The following is a 21,070-nucleotide window of genomic DNA, read 5'->3' as shown; positions in this document are numbered from 1 at the left end:
TATTTGTGAAAAAAAAAAAAAAAAAAAGAAATGTTCACTTGGCTGGGCGTGGTGGCTCATGCCTGTAATCCCACCACTTTGGAAGGTCAACGTAGGCAGATCACCTGAGAGCAGGAGTTTAAGACTAGCCTGGCCAACATGGGGAAACCCCATCTCTGCAAAAATACAAGAATTAGCCAGGCATGATGGCAGGTGACTATAATCCCAGCTACTCGAGAGGCTGAGGCAGGAGAATTGCTTGAACCTGGGAGGCGGAGGTTGTAGTGAGCCGAGATCGCGCCACTGCACTCTAGCCTGGGTGACAGAGCAAGACTGCGTCTCAAAAAAAAAAGAAAAGTAAAAAAGAAATGTTCACTCGCAGTACTCCTGGTATATACTTGCTTTCTCTGGTATCAGGGGTATGTTCATGGAAATGTTTGAGACCCTCTGCCCTAGTGATCACACTACTCAGGAGCAGAAGTAAGGCCAGGGATGATCCTGGAATCCTGACACACATGAAATGAAAAGTCAGGGAAGACCCCACTTGCAATAGTAACTTGGATAGGCTCTTGGCTTAGAAAGGGCATCTACTGAAATGGTACCTAGGCTCTGGGAAGGATTCAGGCAGAGAGCCCCTTAGGGATAATGCCTTTTTACAGTAGGGACCAGAGGAGAATTTTTATAATATCCACTCTTGGCTTGATTATGTTTTCTTTTTTTCCCCTAGAAACTGGTCCACAATGTGCATAACCACATCACCAATGACAAGAGATTCAATGGGTCTGAAAGGTATGGTCCCCTTGAGGAAAAAGAATGAGAAGGTACTTTGCTAAGGACAGGGAAGTAGAGGGGGGTGCTCCAATACAGCAATGAGACTCAGGCTTTGATCTCACCACACCTTCTTAGGCCATGGAGGGATTTGCCACAAAGTTGATTAGTGCCGGGTACCTCTGTTTGTCTGGCTCTTACAAAGCCAACAACCTTATTCATTCTCTTCTCTTTGTGGCAGCATCAAGTCCTCTTGGAATATTTCAGTAGTGAAGTTTCTTCTGGAAAAGCTCAAGCAAGAGCTGGTGACTAGTCCCCACAATTACACTGATAAGGAGCTAAAAGGTGAGAAAAACTGGTTTAACTCCTATGCCATCCTTTCTCCCCCTCTCCTCCCACTCCTCTTTCTTGGTCAGAGGAGAAGAGGAATAATAGAGATGATTTAGGTGGTTTTGAAAATAGTGGATTTGAAACTTTTTTTGGCTATTCTCACCTAAAATATATTAATAGAATTATCTCAAATTGCCTGTTTATTTCCCTCTCAGTCTGAAACGAAAATGAGAGAAGGAAAGGACTAGAACACCATCATGTATTCGGTTTATGCAGGTCTTGAATCTAAGGTGTTATAAGAAGGAGGAATCTAAGGTGTTATGAGGAGGTGTTATGTTCAGAAGCCAGGCCTGCCCCTTGGTCCCTAAATATTATTTCCCAGGCTTTCTCTTTCCTTGCTCTCTTTTGTTATTTGTAGCTAACACTGCAGTATTACGAAAGCTTCTGCTGAAAAAGTACTGGTAGGGCCAGGTACCGTGGCTCATCCCTATAATCCTAGCACTTTGGGGGACCAAGGCAGGAGGACTGCTTCAGCCCAGGAGTTTGAGACTAGCATGGGCAACATGGCGAAACCCCATCTTTACCAAAACAAACAAACAAACAAAAATAACAAAAATCAACTGGGCGGGATGGCATGCATGACATAGTTCCAGCTACTTGGGAGGCTGAGGTGGGAGGATTGCTTGAGCCTGTGAGGTGGAGGTTGCAGTGAGCCAAGATTGTGCCACTGAACTCCAGTGTGGGCAAACCTTGTTTCAAAAAAAAGAAAAAATACTTGTAATCTTATATCAAGAGTGGCAATAGGGGTAGATTGTTATTGTTTTTTAATATTTTTTTTTTTTTTTTTTGAGACAGAGTCTCGCTCTGTCGCCCAGGCTGGAGTGCAGTGGCGCAATCTCGGGCTCAACTGCAAGCTCCCGCTTCCCGGGTTTACGCCCATTCTCCTGGCCTCAGGCCTCCCCCGAGTACTGGGACTAGGCAGCGGCCCGCGCATGCTCGCCAGGCTAGTTTTTTGTATTTTTTAGTAGAGACAAGGGTTTCACAGTGGTAGGACCGCAGATGGTCCTGCGATCTCCTGACCTCGTGGTCCACCCGTCTCGGCCTCGCCAAGTGCTGGGATTACAGGCTGAGCCACCCGCGCCTGGCCATTTTTAAATTTTTTTTTAAATAGAGACTGAGTCTCACTATGTTGCCCAGGCTGGTCTCAAACTCCTGGGCTCAAGCAATCCTCCTGCCTTATCAGGAGGCCTCCCAAAATGTTGGGATTACAGGTGTGAGCCACCACGCCCAAGAAGGGGTAGGTTTTATTTGGTGGAGGGAACTGGGAGACACAGGAGCAAGTGGAGTTGTCTTTTTCCAGTGGGAGATATTTGAGAGGAGTTAGTGTTGGAGGTGGAGGTGGGCAAAGAAAGCTAAACCAATTAGCCGGCCATGGTGTGTGCACCTGTAGTCCCAGCTGCTCAGGAAGCTGAGGCTGGAGGATCACTTAAGCCCAGGAGTTTGAGGCTGCAGTGAGCTATGACCATGCCACTGCCCCCAAGCCTGGGTGACAAATCATAAATAAATAAAAAAGAAACCTAAACCAAAGAGGAGTGAATAGATGCTAATGTCTATGCCAAGAAAGCCCAGCATCTAGGCCAGGTGCGGTTGCTCACGCCTGTAATCCCAGCACTTTGGGAGGCTGAGGCAGGTGGATCACCTGAGGTCAGTAGTTCGAGACCAGCCTGACCAAAATGGAGAAACCCCGTCTCTACTAAAAAGAGCTGGGTGTGGTGGCACATGCCTGTAATCCCAGCCACTTGGGAGACTGAGGCAGGAGAATCACTTGAACCCAGGAGGCAGAGGTTGTGGTGAGCCGAGATTGTGCCACTGCACTCTAGCCTGGGCAACAAGAGCAAAACTATGTCTCAAAAAAAAAAAGCCCATCATCTAAGTAGTGATCCCCAACCTCCCATTCATTAGTGTTAGGGCAGAAAAACGGGCTGAGGACCACTACTCTAGAGGACCCTCCTTCTTGCTCCCTTCCTTCCCTCTCCCTCAGGAGCCTGTGTGGCCTACTTCCTCACTAAGAGGCGTGAGTATCGCAACTCCCTGAACCCCTTTAAAGGCCTGAAGGAAAAAGAGGAGAAGAAACTTCGAAGTCGCCGATATCGGGTAGGTTTCTAGGCCTTTCTTTCAAGAAACTAAACTCTAAACCCTTCCCTAAGTGGGAAGGGCCAGAGGACATGGCATCTGAGAATAGGGTTGAGAGCCAGGAATGTAGGAAGATAGAAAAGAACAGTGAGCCAGTGCTAAGATCTGACTTGGGAACTGGGTTCACTTAGGCACAGATTTTACACAGCCTTCCCCACCAAACCTTTTCCCCAAATCTAATCCACAGAATGTTTACCTTCCTAATCTATCTCCTGGGTTCCTGCCTTAGCTTTTTGCCAATCGATCCAGTATCATGAGGCATTTTGGACCTGAGGACCAACGTCTGTGGAAGGATGTGACAGAGGAGCTGATGTCAGATGAAGAGGACAGTCTTAATGAGCCAGGTGTGTGGGTGGCCCGCCCTCCCCGTTTCCGGGCCCAGCGCCTCACAGAGCTCTGCTACCACCTGGATGCTAACTCTAAGCATGGCACCAAAGCCAACCGTGTGTATGGGCCTCCCTCAGACAGACTGCCTTCTGCTGAAGCCCAGCTCCTTCCACCAGAACTTTACAATCCTAATTTCCAAGAAGAGGAAGATGAGGGAGGGGATGAGAATGCACCTGTCTCCCCATCTTTTGACCAACCCCACAAAACCTGCTGTCCTGACTTGAACTCATTCATTGAAATCAAGGTGGAAAAGGATGAATAAAATCTACAGCCAAGAATAACTCTGGCTTCCGCCATGCCCCATGTCTCAGAAATAGGTGGCCATGGGGCTTCACAAAATAATGAGATGCTCTGTGCAGTCTGAGAAAGCACATTTGCCTCTTTTTTTTTTTTTTTTTTTTTAACACAGTCTCTACCGGAAATGGAAGCAGAACACTCTGGTGGGATAAAAACTTATCTAGAAGGGGAGAAACTCCCTCCTCTGTGAACAGTAAGCTAGAAAATGTTTATTCCTCAGCATAAACAGTGTCTCGGAGAAGCCTGGGATGAGAAAAGGAGGAGGATGGGTCCAAGAAACATGAGGCCTTCTTGACATATGCCCCGTCTCTGAGTTGTTTCTGCCCCTGCCCAGTTCCACCCAAAGCTCTGAGGAAGCCTCCCAGGTTGCACCTTTTGCTTCCCCATGACTACTGGTCTTGCTCTGCAGTGGAACCTGAACAGGACCAGTCCAGGTTAATACCGCCACCTGGTGGGCAGTTTCAGTCATGAGCTTGAGTCTTCTGACCAGAGGAACACAAGTTCTCACTATTGGGGAATTGGGATCCTGATATAATAGCTATTGCTTATTGAATTACATGAGGAAAATTTTACTGTTCCTATCTTGCCGATGAGGAAATTAGGCTTAAAGAGTTCCCATGTCTCACCGGCAGCGTCTCTCCCACTATGTGACCAAGCAAAATACACAGCTTTGCAGCTATTTCTTGGTCCTGTTAGCCAAGCTGTATTTTGAAGAAGGGGTGTGCATTTTGGATGGATTGAAAAGCAAAAATGGCTTTATATTTATTCATTCTTACAACAAATATTGATTGCTTTACTAGGTGTCAGGTACTCTGCTATGGTTGATAAGGTTGGACGCTGTACAGATTTTTTTTAGTCTAGTCAGGAAGCCAGGCAGTGGAGTAGGCAATGAAATGAACTGTGATAAGGGTGACCATGGTGGATGGAGTGGAGTGCACTATAGCAATATACAGCAGGGGTAGCTAACCTACTCTTGCAGTGTGGAAAGGTGGCTTCTGAGAGGGTGTAATGTCTAAACTGGGGAAGAGTTAATCAGGAGAAGGAAAGCGGAGGCTAAGAGAGTGTTCCAAACACGGAACAGCAGGTACAAAAGTCCAGGGGCAAGAGAGAGTACAGACAAGGTCCAGTTCTACTGCAGACTGGTTTGGGGAAGGGATAATGCTAGAGGAGAGGCTGGAGAGTGAGACCTCATAATATAGAGTACAGACTTCAGCCCAAGGGCAGTGAGAAATTGTTGAAAGTTTTTTTTAGCAGGGAAATAAAACTACAGGTTTTGCCTACAGGAGGTCCCCAACTCACTGGTTTGACTTAGGATGGTTTGACTTAGGATTTTTCAACTTTACGATGGTGCAAAATGATTCGGTATGCTCCTCGCCTTATGATGCAGTTACATCAGATAAACCCATTTTAAGCTGAACATATCGTAAGTTGAAGAAGCACTTCTGCCTTATGATATTTTCAATTTATAATGGATGGGTTTATCCAGACATAACTCCATTGTAAGTTGAAAAGCTTCTGTACTGAAAAATCACTTGACCTCAGGGTATAAGATGGATTGCAGGGAGCAAGCCTTGACCAGGAGACTTTTGCATTGGTTTAGGAGAGGAAAGATGGTGACTTGACATATATAGTGGTGATGAGGGGAGGACAGATTTGGAAGATGTTTAGGAAGCAGAATTAATAGAACTTGGTGATTGATAGGACTTGGTTGGATTTGAGGTTCAGGGAGAAGGAGGACATAGGGTTGATGCTCAGATTTCTAGTTTAAGCAGCTAACAGGATTGTGCCATTTACTCAGAGAATGCTAGAGGAGCCAGTTTCATGAGGCAGAGAAGATCCCAGTTTAGGATATTGGGTGCTTCTGAGACAGCCATGTGGAGATGCTAGTAGTTAGTTGAGTTTTTAAGTCCAAGAAAGACTGGGCTGGAAATATGGATTAGGGAGTCACCTGTGTATACAGATTATAATTAAAGTATTGGGGATGAAGAGGGCCTTTGGAGATCCCAGCTCCAGTTCAGACTGGAGAGGCCACCTGAGGTCATGAGCACTATTGGAGCATGCCCTATTAGCATATGCATCTTCTGCTTCTTCCCCTTCACTCATCTCTGCTTCCAGTTATCCCTTGAAAACACAGGCTATTCATCCCAATTGTGCCCAACGTTACCACCACCTCTTGCATGGGCCTCCTTTAATGACTTCTCAACATTTCATAAGATTTCCTTTCCCATCCTCACCCCAAAGGATCAAAGCTTCCAAATCTTAGTATTTGGAAGTTGTGTGGATATTTTGGATGCAATTGGAAGGAAGAATCAAGGTTCTCCTTCCCCATCTGGACACAGGAAAGGAGGGAACACATTATGGTTAATTCTGAAGATGTTGCTCACAGCAGTGTTAGATGCAATCTGATAGCTCCCCTCTGTTCCTAGTGCTTTCAGTCCTCCCTGCTTCCAGTCTGGTAGGAAACTCTCCTCAGGATCAGAGAAAAGCTGTGGCCTTGACCAGGGAAACAGAGAGGCTGATTCTCAGGGGAGATGAGGTCAGGGAGACAATGCAACTAGGACAAAGAAGCCAAATAGTTTGGCACAAATTAATTTCCCAAAAGATATTAACCTCCTTTCTTTCCACATTCCCTAAGGCTACACTAAGATTATAAAAGGTGTTCAAAATGTTGAGATGAAAATAATATGCACAACTTATTTGCATATAATTTTCATACTCATTTACTATCTAAATACAAAGGAGTCATTTCCTTCTCCATTCTACTTCCTCCGCCCCTTGCCCCTGATGTTCTAGTCTGGGCAAAATTAATTGGCTGTTTTTTAAAAAAAATTTTTGAGACGGAATCTCCCTCTGTCGCCCAGGCTGGAGTGCAGTGGCGCAATCTCGGCTCTTTGCAACCTCCGCTTTCCGGGTTCAAGCGATTCTTCTGCCTCAGCCTCCCAAGTAGCTGGGACTACAGGTGTGTGCCACCATGCCAGCTAATTTTTGTATTCTTAGTAGAGACGGGGTTTCACCATACTGGCCAGGCTGGTTGCAAACTCCCGACCTCGTGATCCACCTGCCTCAGCCTTCCAAAGTGCTGGGATTACAGGCGTGAGCCACCGCGCCCGGTCGTTGGCTGGTATTTAATTAGGTATGTTTAGCTTCATCTAGGGTTTCTTTTAAAAAATTTAGAATTTTTTTGAGACGGAGGCTTGCTCTGTGGCCCAGGCTGGAGTGCAGTGGCCGTGATCTTGGCTCACTGCAACCTCCGTCTCCCGGGTTCAAGTGATTCTCCTGCCTCAGCCTCTCGAGTGGCTGGGACTATAGGCGTGCGCCACCACGTCTGGCTAATTTTTGTATTTTTAGTAGAGATGGGGTTTCACCATGTTGACCAGGCTGGTCTCGAACTCCTGACTTCAGATGATCTGCCTGCCTCAGCCTCCCAAAGTGGTGAGGATTACAGGCGTGAGCCACTGCGCCCGGCCGCTTCAGCCAGGGTTTCTTTTCCTTATTCTTGATCCTTCTAAAATATTCAATATCAGTCTCTTTTCCATCCTGTTCATTTTCATTTGCAAATCCTCTACATGGCATTTCTTTTCTTCCTCTTAATACTTACTCTGGGTCACCAGTCTTCTGTCGACCAAAACCAACAGGGGAAGGTATTCGTTGGCCCTAAAACCAGGCCTTCGATCTCCATAATCACCTGAAATGTTTGCTAAAAATCTCATTTCCCAACACCAGGGGGTGTCTGTCTATCTCTCTAACTGTCCTACCCTTAAGGTAGAGATTAGTCCCAAACCTTTTCCTCACTCTTTTTCACTGCTTCTACACACACAGTAGATCTCTTTCCCTCCCTCTCAAGGCAGAGGTTAGTCCCATTTTCCTCACTCCTTTTCACTGCTTTTACAAACACAAAATTTATCCACCATCACAAAACTTTTGGGTCCAGAAGGTGGTGGATTTTAATTGCAGTTTATCTGTCTCTCATTCTATCTGGTCAAGCTTGTCCTTTCCTTTGCGCACCCTTCGGTCTCTGCATCGTCCACACTCCTCTTTGCTCCCCAGCTCACCCTTTCTTTCGCTACCTGTCTTCCACCTCTCTCTGTGGCTTCGTCGCCTTTCAGGGCTGTCTTTACGTACACGTCTCTGAACCTCTTTATGCATTTGTCTTCTTTCTCTCTGTCTTCCTCTTTATGGCTCTCTCCTTGTCTCACCATCTCTGTACCAGTCTCTCTCCATCTCTCCCACAGTCCCCACGCTGGGAACAAAGTCACGGTGCTAGCGCAGAACATGCCTCCTGTCGTCGGGTCCCAAGCCGCGACACATTCCACCATGCCCCTCCGCGCATTCCAACTGCAGACAAAGAGTCCCCGTCCCCTACCCCCACACTCTTTCCTGTTTCAATTCTTGAGTGTTGTAGGGGCAGCTGCCCCAACTGCCCCTGCCCGCCTCTCATCTACAGTCCGCAGGCCTCCACATCCAGGGCAGTTAGCGCCAGCGCTCTCTCTGCACGCACAGCAGCTATTCCTGCGCGGACACCCCCGGCCCTCTCACACACACCGCGCTCCGCCCTCCTAGGAAAGTAGATCCGGCCAAGCAGACAAAAGTTTGGGAGAGAAGTTCGGTCCGTGGCTAGCGTGAGAGCGAGGGGGGCGGGGGCAGGGGAGAGTGGGGCAGTCGGGCGAGTCGACGCGTGAACAGATAGACCTGCGGACGGGACAGCCGCGGCCAGAGACCCTGCTAGCCCCGCTCAGCCCCAGATGCGCGAGGGGACGCAGCCCCTCCCGCTGGGGGATGCTGTGGGATTCCTGGCGCCGGGCATCCAGGCCGCCCGCTAAGCCCCTGTGCTTCCCCTGTGCCACTGGGGAACCAGAGTCCGGCTGCAGAGAAAGAGAACCGGCCGCCGAGACGCCGCAGGGTGCCAGGCGGGGAGGGGGCGAGAGGCCCCAGACCCGAGGGCATGGAGCGGTTAGGAGAGAAAGCCAGTCGCCTGCTGGAGAAGTTCGGCCGCAGAAAGGGTGAATCTAGCCGGTCTGGGTCTGACGGGACCCCCGGGCCGGGCAAGGGGCGCCTAAGTGGGTTGGGGGGACCTAGGAAGTCAGGGCCCCGAGGAGCTACTGGGGGACCTGGGGATGAGCCGTTAGAGCCGGCCCGGGAGCAAGGTTCCCTGGACGCTGAGCGGAATCAGCGCGGCTCCTTTGAGGCGCCGCGCTACGAAGGCTCCTTTCCCGGGGGGCCGCCGCCCACCCGGGCCTTGCCTCTACCTCAGTCGTTGCCCCCCGATTTTCGGCTGGAGGCCACGGCCCCGGCCCTCAGCCCCCGCTCCAGCTTCGCCAGTAGCTCGGCCAGCGACGCTAGCAAGCCGTCCAGCCCCCGGGGCAGCCTGCTGCTGGACGGGGCGGGGGCTGGCGGAGCTGGAAGTAGCCGGCCCTGCAGCAATCGCACCAGCGGCATCAGCATGGGCTACGACCAGCGCCACGGGAGCCCCTTGCCAGCGGGGCCGTGCCTGTTTGGCCCACCGCTGGCCGGAGCACCGGCAGGCTATTCTCCCGGAGGGGTCCCGTCCGCCTATCCGGAGCTCCACGCCGCCCTGGACCGATTGTATGCTCAGCGGCCTGCGGGGTTCGGCTGCCAGGAAAGCCGCCACTCGTATCCCCCGGCCCTGGGCAGCCCTGGAGCTCTAGCCGGGGCCGGAGTGGGAGCGGCGGGGCCCTTGGAGAGACGGGGGGCGCAACCCGGACGACACTCTGTGACCGGCTACGGGGACTGCGCCGTGGGCGCCCGGTACCAGGACGAGCTAACAGCGTTGCTTCGCCTGACGGTGGGCACCGGTGGGCGAGAATCTAGCGCCCGCGGAGAACCCTCGGGGATTGAGCCATCGGGTCTGGAAGAGCCGCCAGGTCCTTTCGTTCCGGAGGCCGCCCGGGCCAGGATGCGGGAGTCGGAGGCCAGGGAGGACTACTTCGGTGAGTGATAGAAGTGGTTAGGGACGGGAAGGGACCCGTCACAGCATTCGGTTCTCCACTGCCCCGAAGGCCCAAAGTGCCGGCGCCCGAGGGTCCGAAGTGAAGACGCGGGACTAGGAAAGAAACAAGAGGGATGGATTGGGGGCGGCCCCAGAGCACTTTCCCCTTCTTGCTAGTTTTCAAATGAACCAGGGCTCCTTATTTCTGCTAAATTCAACCCTCCTGGTATCGCGTGAGTCCGTTTCTCAAGCATTTGAACCTCGGTTTTTCGCGGCAGGAGGCCTCGTAGGGAAGGGACCAAGTGGGGCGGTGAGGGCGCATCCCCCCCAACCTGCTCCCCCCTTCACTGCGGTGCCCCTGGAGGTTTGTGCGCGCCGCGCCCCCACCCGGGCCCAGGCTCCGCCCGCAGGAATTTGGAGAATGCGCGGGTGGGGGGGCGGGGCAGGCTGGCCTCGTGCGTGCCGACTCCTGCCCGGGCGCTCCAGGTGCCCACGGGCGGGGCGGCCGCCGACGCGCGGCGGAGGGGTAGGGTTCAGGGATGGGGGGGCGCTCCCTAGCACACACAGAGTAGTGGCGGCTGTCGGGGAAATGGAGCCTGGGAGGCAGGATGGAGCGCCCTGGGACCCAACTGCTGTCCCTCCCCAGTCCTGTTGACTAGGTGCGTGCGTGGGCATTTAATCAGAGACCCAGTAGTACCAGCCTCTATTTTCCCCATCCTCCGGAAGTCAGGGCAAAAGCCATGACTACTGGGACACCATTACCTCTGGATGGATAACGACCCTGTGTTATTGCCAGAAATAACCTGGTCTTGAATTCTGGCTATAACCTGTCAGAATTCAGGCTAGAAGTAGCGCCTTACTTCCTGACACTGTTAAGGAAACCTGGTCGCTGTCTCCCTCCCCTACTCTGTTCAAGAAGTATTGATTGATTATATGTCTCAGCTATGAGGAACATTAGGGTCTTGAAAGATCTTTTAGTCAGAATTCACAGGCACTACTACACACCTAAAAAACTTTGAATATGATTGTGATTGGAAAGCAGTGGCAGCTTACCCCCTAAGGGCTGTGGGCCTCTTTCACTTTTCCAAGCATCTCTTCTCACCACTCATGCCCCACTCCTGGACCCCATGCTGTAGAACTCTATGGCTACAAAAGTGAATAGGAAGAGGAAGGCGGCCAGGGAGGGATGGTTGGGTAGGAGGTTCAGAGGTAGCAGGGCGGCAGGCTACAAGGGCGCTGCATAACTCAACCCCCAACCTCCACCCCCATTCTTTTCCCCACCTCCAAATCCACCAAGAGGAAAGCCCAGAGGAGATGATGCCAAACCACTTTGATCAAGGAAGACTGAATGACAGGGCCCATTTAGCAGTTTCGTTTTGAGGCCCAGGAGAGGTGGCTAGTAAAGAAGTCTTTTTGGCTGAACCATCGAGCCAAAAGGAAGAAAGGAACTCAGAGAAACTGCAATAAAATAGCAGGAAGAACATAGGTGTAGATATGCTGGGTTAGAGGAGGTAAGGCCAATGTGCCTGAACAGTTTCATTTGCTCTTCCCATAACGGCCAAGGTTTCCTAAAGAACAGCTCTGACAGGAGCCCCTGGCATGGCAATCTTGGGGCAGATCTTCACTTCCATGAGGAAGCCACATTTTGAATTCAGAGATGGGGGCCCCTTCTCCCTGGGAGTCAGATTGCCTCCTTTGACAACCCCTACATACCCCTTGTGCCGCCAGCCCCAGCTTGACTATACCCTCCTCCTGCCCCTAGTAGGGGCCCTCTTCCTTGGCTTCAGCCTTGCCCAGCTGCCAGAGGGTGGGAGCAGGACAGGTCTGGGCCCATCAGTTGCTGCAGCTGCTGCACAGGCTCCCAAGCCCCTGGGCAAAGACTGGGATGGGCCCCAACAGGCAGGGAGTGTGGCAGCCTGCCGAGGGGGAGAGGTGGGGCGGGCCCGTTGGGATCTGCTCCCCAAAGACAGGCCCTAGCCCTCACTCATGGGCCTGGAATTGGGGAGTGGAGGGAGGGAAGAACACACCCAGGAAAGGCGAGTCCCAGAGCCAGGTGTATATATCTTAGCGGGGGATTTTGGGGAATAGCAAGCAGTTCAGTTCTGTGTTCTTCCCAAGATAGAAGGTGATTAGGAGGCATCAGGGGCTCTGCTACTCTCCCTGCTTTCCTGTTCAACCCTGGTTCCTGGAACACACCCTACATTCTCAGCAGCCACCTCCCCACAGGAGTCATGCTCACCTCATCCCCTCTGCACAGAGCCCTCTGCTGAGCCAGATCCTTTTCTCCATCCTTGGAAGTCTGCAGCAGAGAGAAATCATACTATAACTGAACAGCTCGTTTGACTGATGGGAAACTGAAGTCCCAGAGAGGCTTTCTGGGCCTAGCCTGCTTTCTCTAGAAAGTTTTTTTAAGTCTGCTGCTGAGCACCTGTGGACCGGCATCTTTGACCATTCATCCTACACACTGCAACAGAGATCATACCTTGCCTGTATAATCTTTTCTCCCCAACAGAAACTAAGCATCTGAATGCCAGGGACCATATCTCTGACTTTCTCCAGGTTTCCTCAGGTAGTGGTGCTGTGTTAAGCACAAAATAGATGCTCAGAAAATATCTGTTGAGCAATTAAACAAGAATGGATCTGCTCAACCAAGATCTTGCTACATGTCATTATTTCTTATCTTCTCTTCTCAGAAGGGAGCCCATCAAAGGGAGACTGTGACCCCTGGCACATCAGGAAAGGGCAGTCAGGAAAGCTTGGGAATCCCTGGTTTTGACCTGGGGGAGTAGAGTGTGACACTCTTTTCTCTTCTCAGGCACCTGTATCAAGTGCAACAAAGGCATCTATGGGCAGAGCAATGCTTGCCAGGCCCTGGACAGCCTCTACCACACCCAGTGCTTTGTCTGCTGCTCTTGTGGTGAGTGTAGCCCCAACACTCAAGCACTCCCCTCCCCTGCCCACATACACACAAGTGCTATAGGGAACAGGAGGCGAGCTTTTGCCTCTTCATTTGCTCACAGAGCAGCTGTTGGATCCCCACCAAGTGTCTGGAGGTCCGCAGCTGCTCCGCCTCTCTTGCTTCCTTGTCTGCCCTCTACTTGGCTCTGCCTCCCCCTGGTGGGTCTCCTTTCTGGAGTCCCTCCTTCCTTCCTCACCTCTGTTTCTCCCTCTCGTGCCTCCCTGTTTGCCCATCCTGGACTCGCCTGGCCCTCCAGCTTCTTGGTGGGGCTTGGTCTTGGGCAGCCAAGTTGCCTGGGGCGACAGTGAAAGATTGGAATGTGGGGAGGGTGGGGGCAGGCTGGGGGAGTGGGGAGCTGCTAGGGGCGGAGAGGGGGGTTTTCTCTTGGCTGGTCAGAGTTCAGCCACCTCACTAGAGTGCAGGCCACCGGGCCATGCCAAGCTGATGACATCACGCTCCAGGAATGCCTGCCACTGTTAGCTCAGGAGGCCCACTTGGAAAGGGGGGATGCTCCCAGCGGCCTTAACTGCCCCCCTCCCCTCCCTCATTACCCCCTCCTCACTGCTTACCCATTCTGATTCCTTTGCTAAACCTTTAATCTCCTATCTCTGCCTGTCTGACTTCAGCACTCAGCTTTTCTCACTCCCCCAGTTTCTGCCTCGTTCTCTTTAGGCTCATCTGTCTGTCTATCCTTCTGTTTACAGGGCCTCTTCTGGCTATATCGCTTTCCCTCTCTTTCCTCCCCTGTGTCTCATGAGCTTCTAAGTCAGCTTTCCTAACCCATTGGACAGAGTTGGAAGTGGGGATTTTGAGGGGAAGAAGGCAAAGGTGGGAAAATTGCTCATGCTCCACCTGTTCTCACTCCTCCCCTATCCCTGATAATGTAGACACCTGGGAGCAGTTCCTGGGGGTTGGTCACATGGGGAATGGTCCTGCCTTGTCTGCTAGAAGAAGATCCTGGGTTGTCTCTTACCCTAGAGACTCTGGGTCCCTCTAAGCTTAGGGAAGCAGCCTTAAACAAACAGGAAAGGGGACCTGCTTTGCTTCCAAACAAAGCACTTTGTCCTCCTGCAGTAACTCCAGTCCTGACCTCCATGGAGTCTGTCCCTAGAAGGAGACAGATAGGCCTTTGAGAGCAGGATAGATATGCTCAGGCGAAAAGGCTTCTAGGTTGAAGGGTCCCAGAGGGCAAGGCCTGTAACAATGTGATTCTCTCTATGCAAATCATATAGTACCTTATTAAGAGCTCATGTATTCCAGCATGTAGTTGGCTTTACTCTCCCAGGTGGCTTCCTGTGCACTGGAGAGGAAGGCAGTTTGTTTAGGGGAGGGCCCTAGAAAACTGTTAAGGAGGCAGGAGCTGGAGGAGCAGCAAGCAGAAGAGAGGGGAAGTTGGCTGGAATGAAGTCAAAGCAAATTGGAATTGCATCAGATGGAATTTTTGTGTGGGGAAGAAGGACAGACAGCAGTTAGGAGGAAAAGTACAAAGTCCAGGTTTAAATATATTATGCAGCACTGGGGAGCAGTGACCCCAGAAGTCTTGCACCTGGGCTGTGGGATAGGTTCCAGCCCCTTTTCTGCTGTTTCTAGGGCGAACTTTGCGTTGCAAGGCTTTCTACAGTGTCAACGGCTCTGTGTACTGTGAGGAAGATTATCTGGTGAGTAAGGGTCACCTGGACCTGGAATTGGTTTCCATACTGACCCCCTTCTTGGTGGCCCATTGGAGTACCACCCATCATTCTGAGTTTGATAACAGCTTCCCTTTGTCTTTTACTTTAGTTTTCAGGGTTTCAGGAGGCAGCTGAGAAATGCTGTGTCTGTGGTCACTTGATTTTGGAGAAGGTAAGTAAAGTGCCTTCAGCTGAGAACTCTCACTGTGAGGCTGAGGAGCGGAATCAGGGACTAAATGGATACTGAGAGAAGGTTGGGGGAAGAAGCCTGTCACCAGATGAATCACTTTCATCCCATTCCTCCCCAGAGCAGCTGTTTACAGTGGCTTCCCTCTGCCTATGGTATCAAGTCTGGGCTCAAAAGCCTGTCAACCTAGGCTTCTGTGACTTGGCCCCTCCCTAATTCTGCACGCACAGCCAGGCCTTCCAGCCTGAGCTAGGAGTGTGGGGTCCTGAGTCTTTTCATTTATTTATTTATTTATTTATTTATTTATTTATTTATTTATTTGAGACAGAGTCTCGCTCTGACATAGTGGCATGATCTTGGCTCACTGCAACCTCTGCCTCCCAGGTTCAAGTGATTCTTGTGCCTCAGCCTCCCAAGTAGCTAGGACTACAGGCATGCGCCACCATGCGTGGCTAATTTTTGTATGTTTAGTAGAGACGAGTTTTGCCATGTTGGCCAGGCTGGTCTCGAATTTCTGGCCTCAAGTGATCCTCCTGCCTAAGCTTCCCAAAGTGCTAGATTACACGCATGAGCCACTGTGCCCAGCCTGGGGTCCTGAGTCTTAATCCCCTTTCTGCTACTGGTTAGAATCACTTGGGATTCAGTTTTATTTCCTGTAAAAAGGAGAGATAGGATTAAATCAGTGATTATCAATCATGGTAGCCTAGCAGATCAGCTGGGAAGAACTAAAAAAAAAAAAAAAAAAAAAGTTTGGATCCCATCACCAGAGATTGTGATAATAGGCCTGGAGGAGGGCCCAAGCATTGATGTTTTTTAAAAGCTCCCTAGATGATCCTGATATGCAGCCAGAGTTAAACACTACTGGCCTGAATGCTCTGTCAGGCATTTTTCAGGGTTTCTGCCTCCATTTAAAGACTTCTTCCTCCACATTACATAGCATTGTTCTAGGAGTATAGCAGCGGGTTGGATGAGGTTAATGGGAGTAATAAGGAGCATAATGGGCAGCTGGAGAACTGAGACTGGAGGGAGACTGATTCTCTTGCTACCCCATGAGCCAGATCCTACAAGCAATGGGGAAGTCCTATCACCCAGGCTGTTTCCGATGCATTGTTTGCAACAAGTGCCTGGATGGCATCCCCTTCACAGTGGACTTCTCCAACCAAGTGTACTGTGTCACCGACTACCACAAGTGAGTCCACCCCTTGGGATACAGTGTGGAACTGGGTCCAGGGATTCCCCAACCTCAGCTCATCTCTTTCCTCTGTCTTTCAGAAATTATGCTCCTAAGTGTGCAGCCTGTGGCCAACCCATCCTCCCCTCTGAGGTCAGTATGTCTGGGTTCTCCTTCAGGGCAGCCAGTGCCACTGCTTCTGGCGTAGGGTTAGGGACATGCTGCCTGGCCTCCTGCCGGAAGCGGTAGTGCCAAGGAATGTACTCTGTGAAGATTCCCGTGTGACTCTGCCTCTTGGGGTCACCACCCTGACCCTAACATCCGGGCCTGGACATGTCTGAAAGCCTAACTGGGCCCAGGCTCCATCTCTTCTATCCCAGTCCAGAGGAGGAGACTTTCTTTGAGGTCGAGGTCACCAGACTGCAGATGTAGGGGCTGGAAAAAGGTGGGAAGAATCCTCAGCACTGGTAGGAATGGGTCAGAAATGATTTATGCTGTGTGTAGAGGATGTATCTATGGAGAGAAGCCAGATCTTATTGGATTCCCTTGTTCTCAGCCTAGCCTACTTTATTTATGCCTCCTGTCCCTTTCCTTCCCCCACAACTGGGAGACGCAGGTAAGGCCAGGGCTCTTGTACAGAGGGAGTGTGCTACATGGGGGCAGCCCAGTGAAGGAGATAAGGAGAGTTCTGGTAGGATTTGCAGAGGCATCTTAAAACTACAGGTGATTGCAGAGAGACACTGGGGCCATTTGTGTGATCTTCCCATGGGGTGGGAAGGGTTATATATGAGGGCGGTGGAGGTGAAGCAACATGCTGCTCTCATCTCCATGGGGGTCTGCATGTTTCAGGGCTGTGAGGACATCGTGAGAGTGATATCCATGGACCGGGATTATCACTTTGAGTGCTACCACTGTGAGGTGAGTGTTGGGGTTCAGCGGTGCTGGAGAAGAAGTGGAAATGGGGAGAGGGTAGGAGTCAAGTCCTGCAACAACCAGACATCTATGGGAGAGGTGTAGGGCATGGGAAACCAGAAAGATACTGTGACCTATCTTCCATCTTTTTTTTTTGTCCCCTCCAGCCACTTTCTCTGGTCCAAGTTACTTAGTCCTTTCTGAATCTGATTCTCCCAGAGTCAGGACTTTCTAAGAGTAGGGAATCTGGTCAAACTGCTGTAAAGACAGGCTTGTGTCATTATTTCTGCTGCAGCAGCGACACCTGGTGTCCAGCTGAGGTATTAATATTTTCTCAGATTGCTCTTCCGTCCCTTCCATCCTGCCCTTCCCACCCCATCCCTTTCTTCCAGTTATTAGGAGTCAGGTGTTGAGCAGGGTAGACTCCTAAGATGCCCTCAGTATCCAAGGTGCCTGGGCTGAGGTGAACTAGGTGCCTTCTTCCCTAGGACTGCCGGATGCAGCTGAGTGATGAGGAAGGCTGCTGCTGTTTCCCTCTGGATGGGCACTTGCTTTGCCATGGCTGCCACATGCAGCGGCTCAGTGCCCGACAAGCCCCTGCCAACTATATCTGAGCTGCAATCACTGCTGCTGCTGTCACCACCACTGACAAACTGCTCTGGCCAGTGGGCCTCTCTGAGGCCAGCCAAGGCAAATAATGTACTCTACAGGCCTGGCAGAAGAGTCCTCTGGGGAGGACCCCAAGGACTGGAGACCCAAAGATCATGACATTCCAAATGGATTGTGGAAGAGAAACCTTATATTTACCAGGGTGGGGGTGACTGGCCTTTTTCCCATGTGTGCATCCTGAGGTTAGGCACACACAGGAGGGTTCCAGTACTTTCTGAACATCTGATTCTGTATCTTCAGTATATATATTTTGTTTGTTTTAGAGATGGGATCTCACCATGTTGCCCAGGCTAGTCTTGAACTCCTGGGCTCAAGTGATCCTCCCACCTTGGCCTCCCAAAGTGCTGGGATTACAGGCGTAAGCCACTGTGTCTGGCCTAGTATATGATTGTGCATGAGTCACATAATGTTCTGGTCCCGGATTCCAAGAGTAGAGGACCTAGCTTTAAATCAACTAGTTTCAGCTAAACTGACTAGAACCAAATCAAAGTGTAATTCTCCCTCCAGCTCCCCCAAACCCCAGAGTTTTGGGGTTGTGGTTGATGCAGGATGGGATTCCCCTGAGAGGCAGCAAGTCTAGGGTGGTGAGTTCCTGCTAGGCAACCAAATTTAAGCTCCTCACTTTTTTGTGACACATGATGTCAGATATGGGGTTCCGCACCTATATCTGGATGAAGAAGTAGAAACTCTGGACCTCATTAATGAGTTATTTATTGGCCTTCTTCTAAGGACTAGGAGAGCTCCTCATCTGTCTGCTGAGAATGGGGACCAGCTCTGAGTGGGGTTGCTGCCTGTATTCCCTGTTTTCTCAGGGACTCACGTGGGTCTGGGGAGGCTAGGTGGGTGCTTGTACGTGGTTGCTCTTCTCCTTGGCTATGGTAGGTAATAAGCAGGTCTGCGTGGGTGTGGAGCTTGGTGGGGGGATGTCTAGGTAGCTTCAGCTTAGCCACACTCCCAAGTTTAGGTGCACTGAGCCATACAGCCCAGCGTACGCATGTGTGGTTGTGTTCATGCGCGCGCACACACACACTCTCTCTCTCTGTCTCTTACTCTCTTCTCGGGTCACTTGTACACTTGGTTTCCTAGTAGAATCTCACTTGCCACCTCTCAGAGGGGTCCTGGATTGCATCCATCACAATCCCAAAAGTACAGTTGGGGGGAACTGGAGGGAGCAAAACACTGATTTGGTACTAGTCAGTTTGCCTGAAACTAGTTCACCTAAAGCTAGATCTCTTAAAACCAATTTACTGAAAACTTATTTGCTTAAAGTTAATGACTTAATGACTAATTTGCCAAAAGCTCAATTCCTATTTTGGTGTGTTTATATCCATTTAGGTGTCCTATTCCTTTTTGTCTTGCTTTGGATATTTCAAGGATTTTTATCTATTCATCCAAGAGTACTTCTGAGTTATTATCAGCAACATAAATTTATCAAATTTGCAGCACTTTGTAAATGATGAGATTGCTTCTTACCTTTATGGATGTCTTTTTCTATGTTATCTACCTTTCAAAAACTTTTTTAAAAAGTTTAAAGTTTCTAGCAATAAATACAATTGGTACAGGCATTTTGTGTATCATTTTTTTTGTTTCTTAATCCAATATTCCTTTACAAATTAAATGCCTTGAAAAATGTAATGGAGTTCAATGTGATTTTGATGCTTTGGTCTAACTTCTACATTCCTACTGTTAAAAGGCCAGTATATCTTAAACAAATGAATAGGCATGAGGCATATTCAGTTGACTTACAATGAAAAGTTATACAGACAACAGTAATAACTAAGAGGGTGAATCTGCTAAACCCTTTTGAAATGCTGCAGATTTGATAAATATTTATTTTAGACTAATTGGTTTTAGGGGAATTGGTTTTAGGCAAATTAATCTAGTAATCTTTGATCTTTAGTCCTCATTTTCTATCACTCAGTGAGTTTCATACTGGAAATGATGACTCCTGACAACAGAAATTCCACATTTGGGGGCTATTCTGAGATGACTGTGCCAGCCAACCTGGGAAATACATACAGGAGATCTCTTGAGTGAGAGGGAAAGAGTTCAGATTTATACAACTGAGTGCCAGAGGGGAAAATGCACCTTGTTGAAGTGAGAAATGTTCTGAAACTGAATTACTTCTTGTACAGCTGAGATCGCTTCTTCTGTACTATTGTTAAATAAGTGAATACAAAGGCCCTGTGATGGGAAATCCAGACAAGCGTGTGTAACTTTACATCCATCCCCTCAGGTTTTTTGTTTTGTTTTGTTTTCATTTTTACAGAATCTCGTTTTGTCGCCCAGGCTGAAGTGCAGTAGTGCAGTGGTGCAATCTCAGCTCACTGCAACTTCTGCCTCCTGGGTTCAAATGATTCTCCTGCCTCAGCCTCCTGAGTAGCTGGGATTATAGGCAGGCGCCACCACACCCAGCTAATTTTTGTATTTTTAGTAGAGACAGGGTTTTGCCATGTTGGCCAGGGTGACCTCAAACTCCTGAGCTCGGATGATCCGCCTGCCTCAGCCTCCCAAAGTGCTGGGATTACAGTCATGAGCCACTGAGCCCCACCTAAGTTGGGAGTCTTGGCCAGGCACAGTGGCTCACCCCTGTAATCCCAGCACTTTGGGAGGCTGAGGTGGGAGGATCATGAGGTCAGGAGATCAGGACCATCCTGGCCAACATAGTAAGACCCCGTCTCTACCAAAAATAAAAAAGTTAGCCAGGCATGGTGGCGTATGCCTGTAGTCCCAGCTACTCAGGAGGCTGAGGCAGGAGAATCACTTAAACCCGGGAGGTGGAGATTGCAGTGAGCCATTGCGCCACTGCACTCCAGCCTGGGCAACAGAGCAAGGTTACGTCTCAAAAGAAAACCGGGCATGGTGGCTCATGCCTGTAATCCCAGCACTTTGGGAGGCCGAGGCGGGTGGATCACGAGGTCAGGAGATCAAGACTATCCTGGCAAACACGGTGAAACCCCGTCTCTACCAAAAATACAAAAAATTAGCCAGGCATGGTGGCAGGCACCTGTAGTCCCAGCTACTCAAGGCAGGAGAATGGCGTGAACCCGGGATGCGGAGGTTGCAGTGAGCCGAGCTTGTGCCACTGCACTCCAGCCTGGGTGACAGCAAGGCTCCATCTCAAAGGAAAAAGAAAAAAGAGTTGGGAGTCTCACTCTGTCACCCAGGCTGGATGGAGTACAGTGGCACAATTATGGCTCACTGCAATCTCTGCCTCCTGGGTTCAAGCAATTCCCCTGCCTCAGCCTTCCAAGTAGCTGGGACTACAGGTATGCACCACCATGCCTGGCTAAGTTTAAAAAAATTTTTTTAAAGACAGCATCTCGCTATGTAGCCCAGGCTGGTCTTAAATTTCTGGCCTCAAGTGATCTCCCACCTTGGCCTCCTAAGTCACTGGGATTACAAGCATGAGCTGCTGTGCCCAGCTCCTGACCCTTTGTTTCTTACTGATTTTGGCCTCTTCTGTTCCTGATCTGACTCATTCCTTTCCAGGTCTGTGCTGATTGTCCTAGCCTCGGGGCTCCCCAACACTCTGTTCTTGCCACTGAGGCTACTTCTTCCTGAGGAAAAATAAATGATAATAGCTGATAAGGGCAGGCCA

At 50.2% G+C, this 21,070-nt stretch overlaps 2 protein-coding genes across 2 annotated transcripts in view; both read left to right on the top strand.

The window, feature by feature from the left end:
- CUNH14orf93 (chromosome unknown C14orf93 homolog) overlaps window positions 1–4,251 on the top strand; it is a 15,584-nt gene extending 11,333 nt beyond the window's left edge. Inside the window, exons 3-6 of the mRNA XM_017864241.1 lie at window positions 707–768; window positions 989–1,092; window positions 3,119–3,231; window positions 3,500–4,251. Coding sequence (XP_017719730.1) covers window positions 707–768; window positions 989–1,092; window positions 3,119–3,231; window positions 3,500–3,919 — 699 coding nt within the window. The 3' untranslated portion in view covers window positions 3,920–4,251. The remainder of the gene's footprint in view (window positions 1–706; window positions 769–988; window positions 1,093–3,118; window positions 3,232–3,499) is intronic.
- Window positions 4,252–7,922: 3,671 nt separating this feature from the next.
- Window positions 7,923–19,672, top strand: AJUBA (ajuba LIM protein). Its single transcript, XM_017864240.1, has 8 exons — window positions 7,923–9,902; window positions 12,717–12,818; window positions 14,451–14,518; window positions 14,640–14,702; window positions 15,776–15,906; window positions 15,990–16,041; window positions 16,738–16,806; window positions 17,289–19,672. Exons 1-8 carry the CDS (start codon window positions 8,897–8,899, stop codon window positions 17,412–17,414), a joined length of 1,617 nt encoding a protein of 538 aa, XP_017719729.1. The 5' UTR covers window positions 7,923–8,896; the 3' UTR covers window positions 17,415–19,672.
- Window positions 19,673–21,070: the final 1,398 nt, after the last annotated feature.

The sequence above is a fragment of the Rhinopithecus bieti genome, unplaced genomic scaffold (genome assembly GCF_001698545.2).
Source record: "Rhinopithecus bieti isolate Rb0 unplaced genomic scaffold, ASM169854v2 scaffold_74680, whole genome shotgun sequence".
Classification (NCBI taxonomy): Eukaryota; Metazoa; Chordata; class Mammalia; order Primates; family Cercopithecidae; genus Rhinopithecus; species Rhinopithecus bieti.
This window is presented reverse-complemented; position numbering and strand designations above follow the sequence as displayed.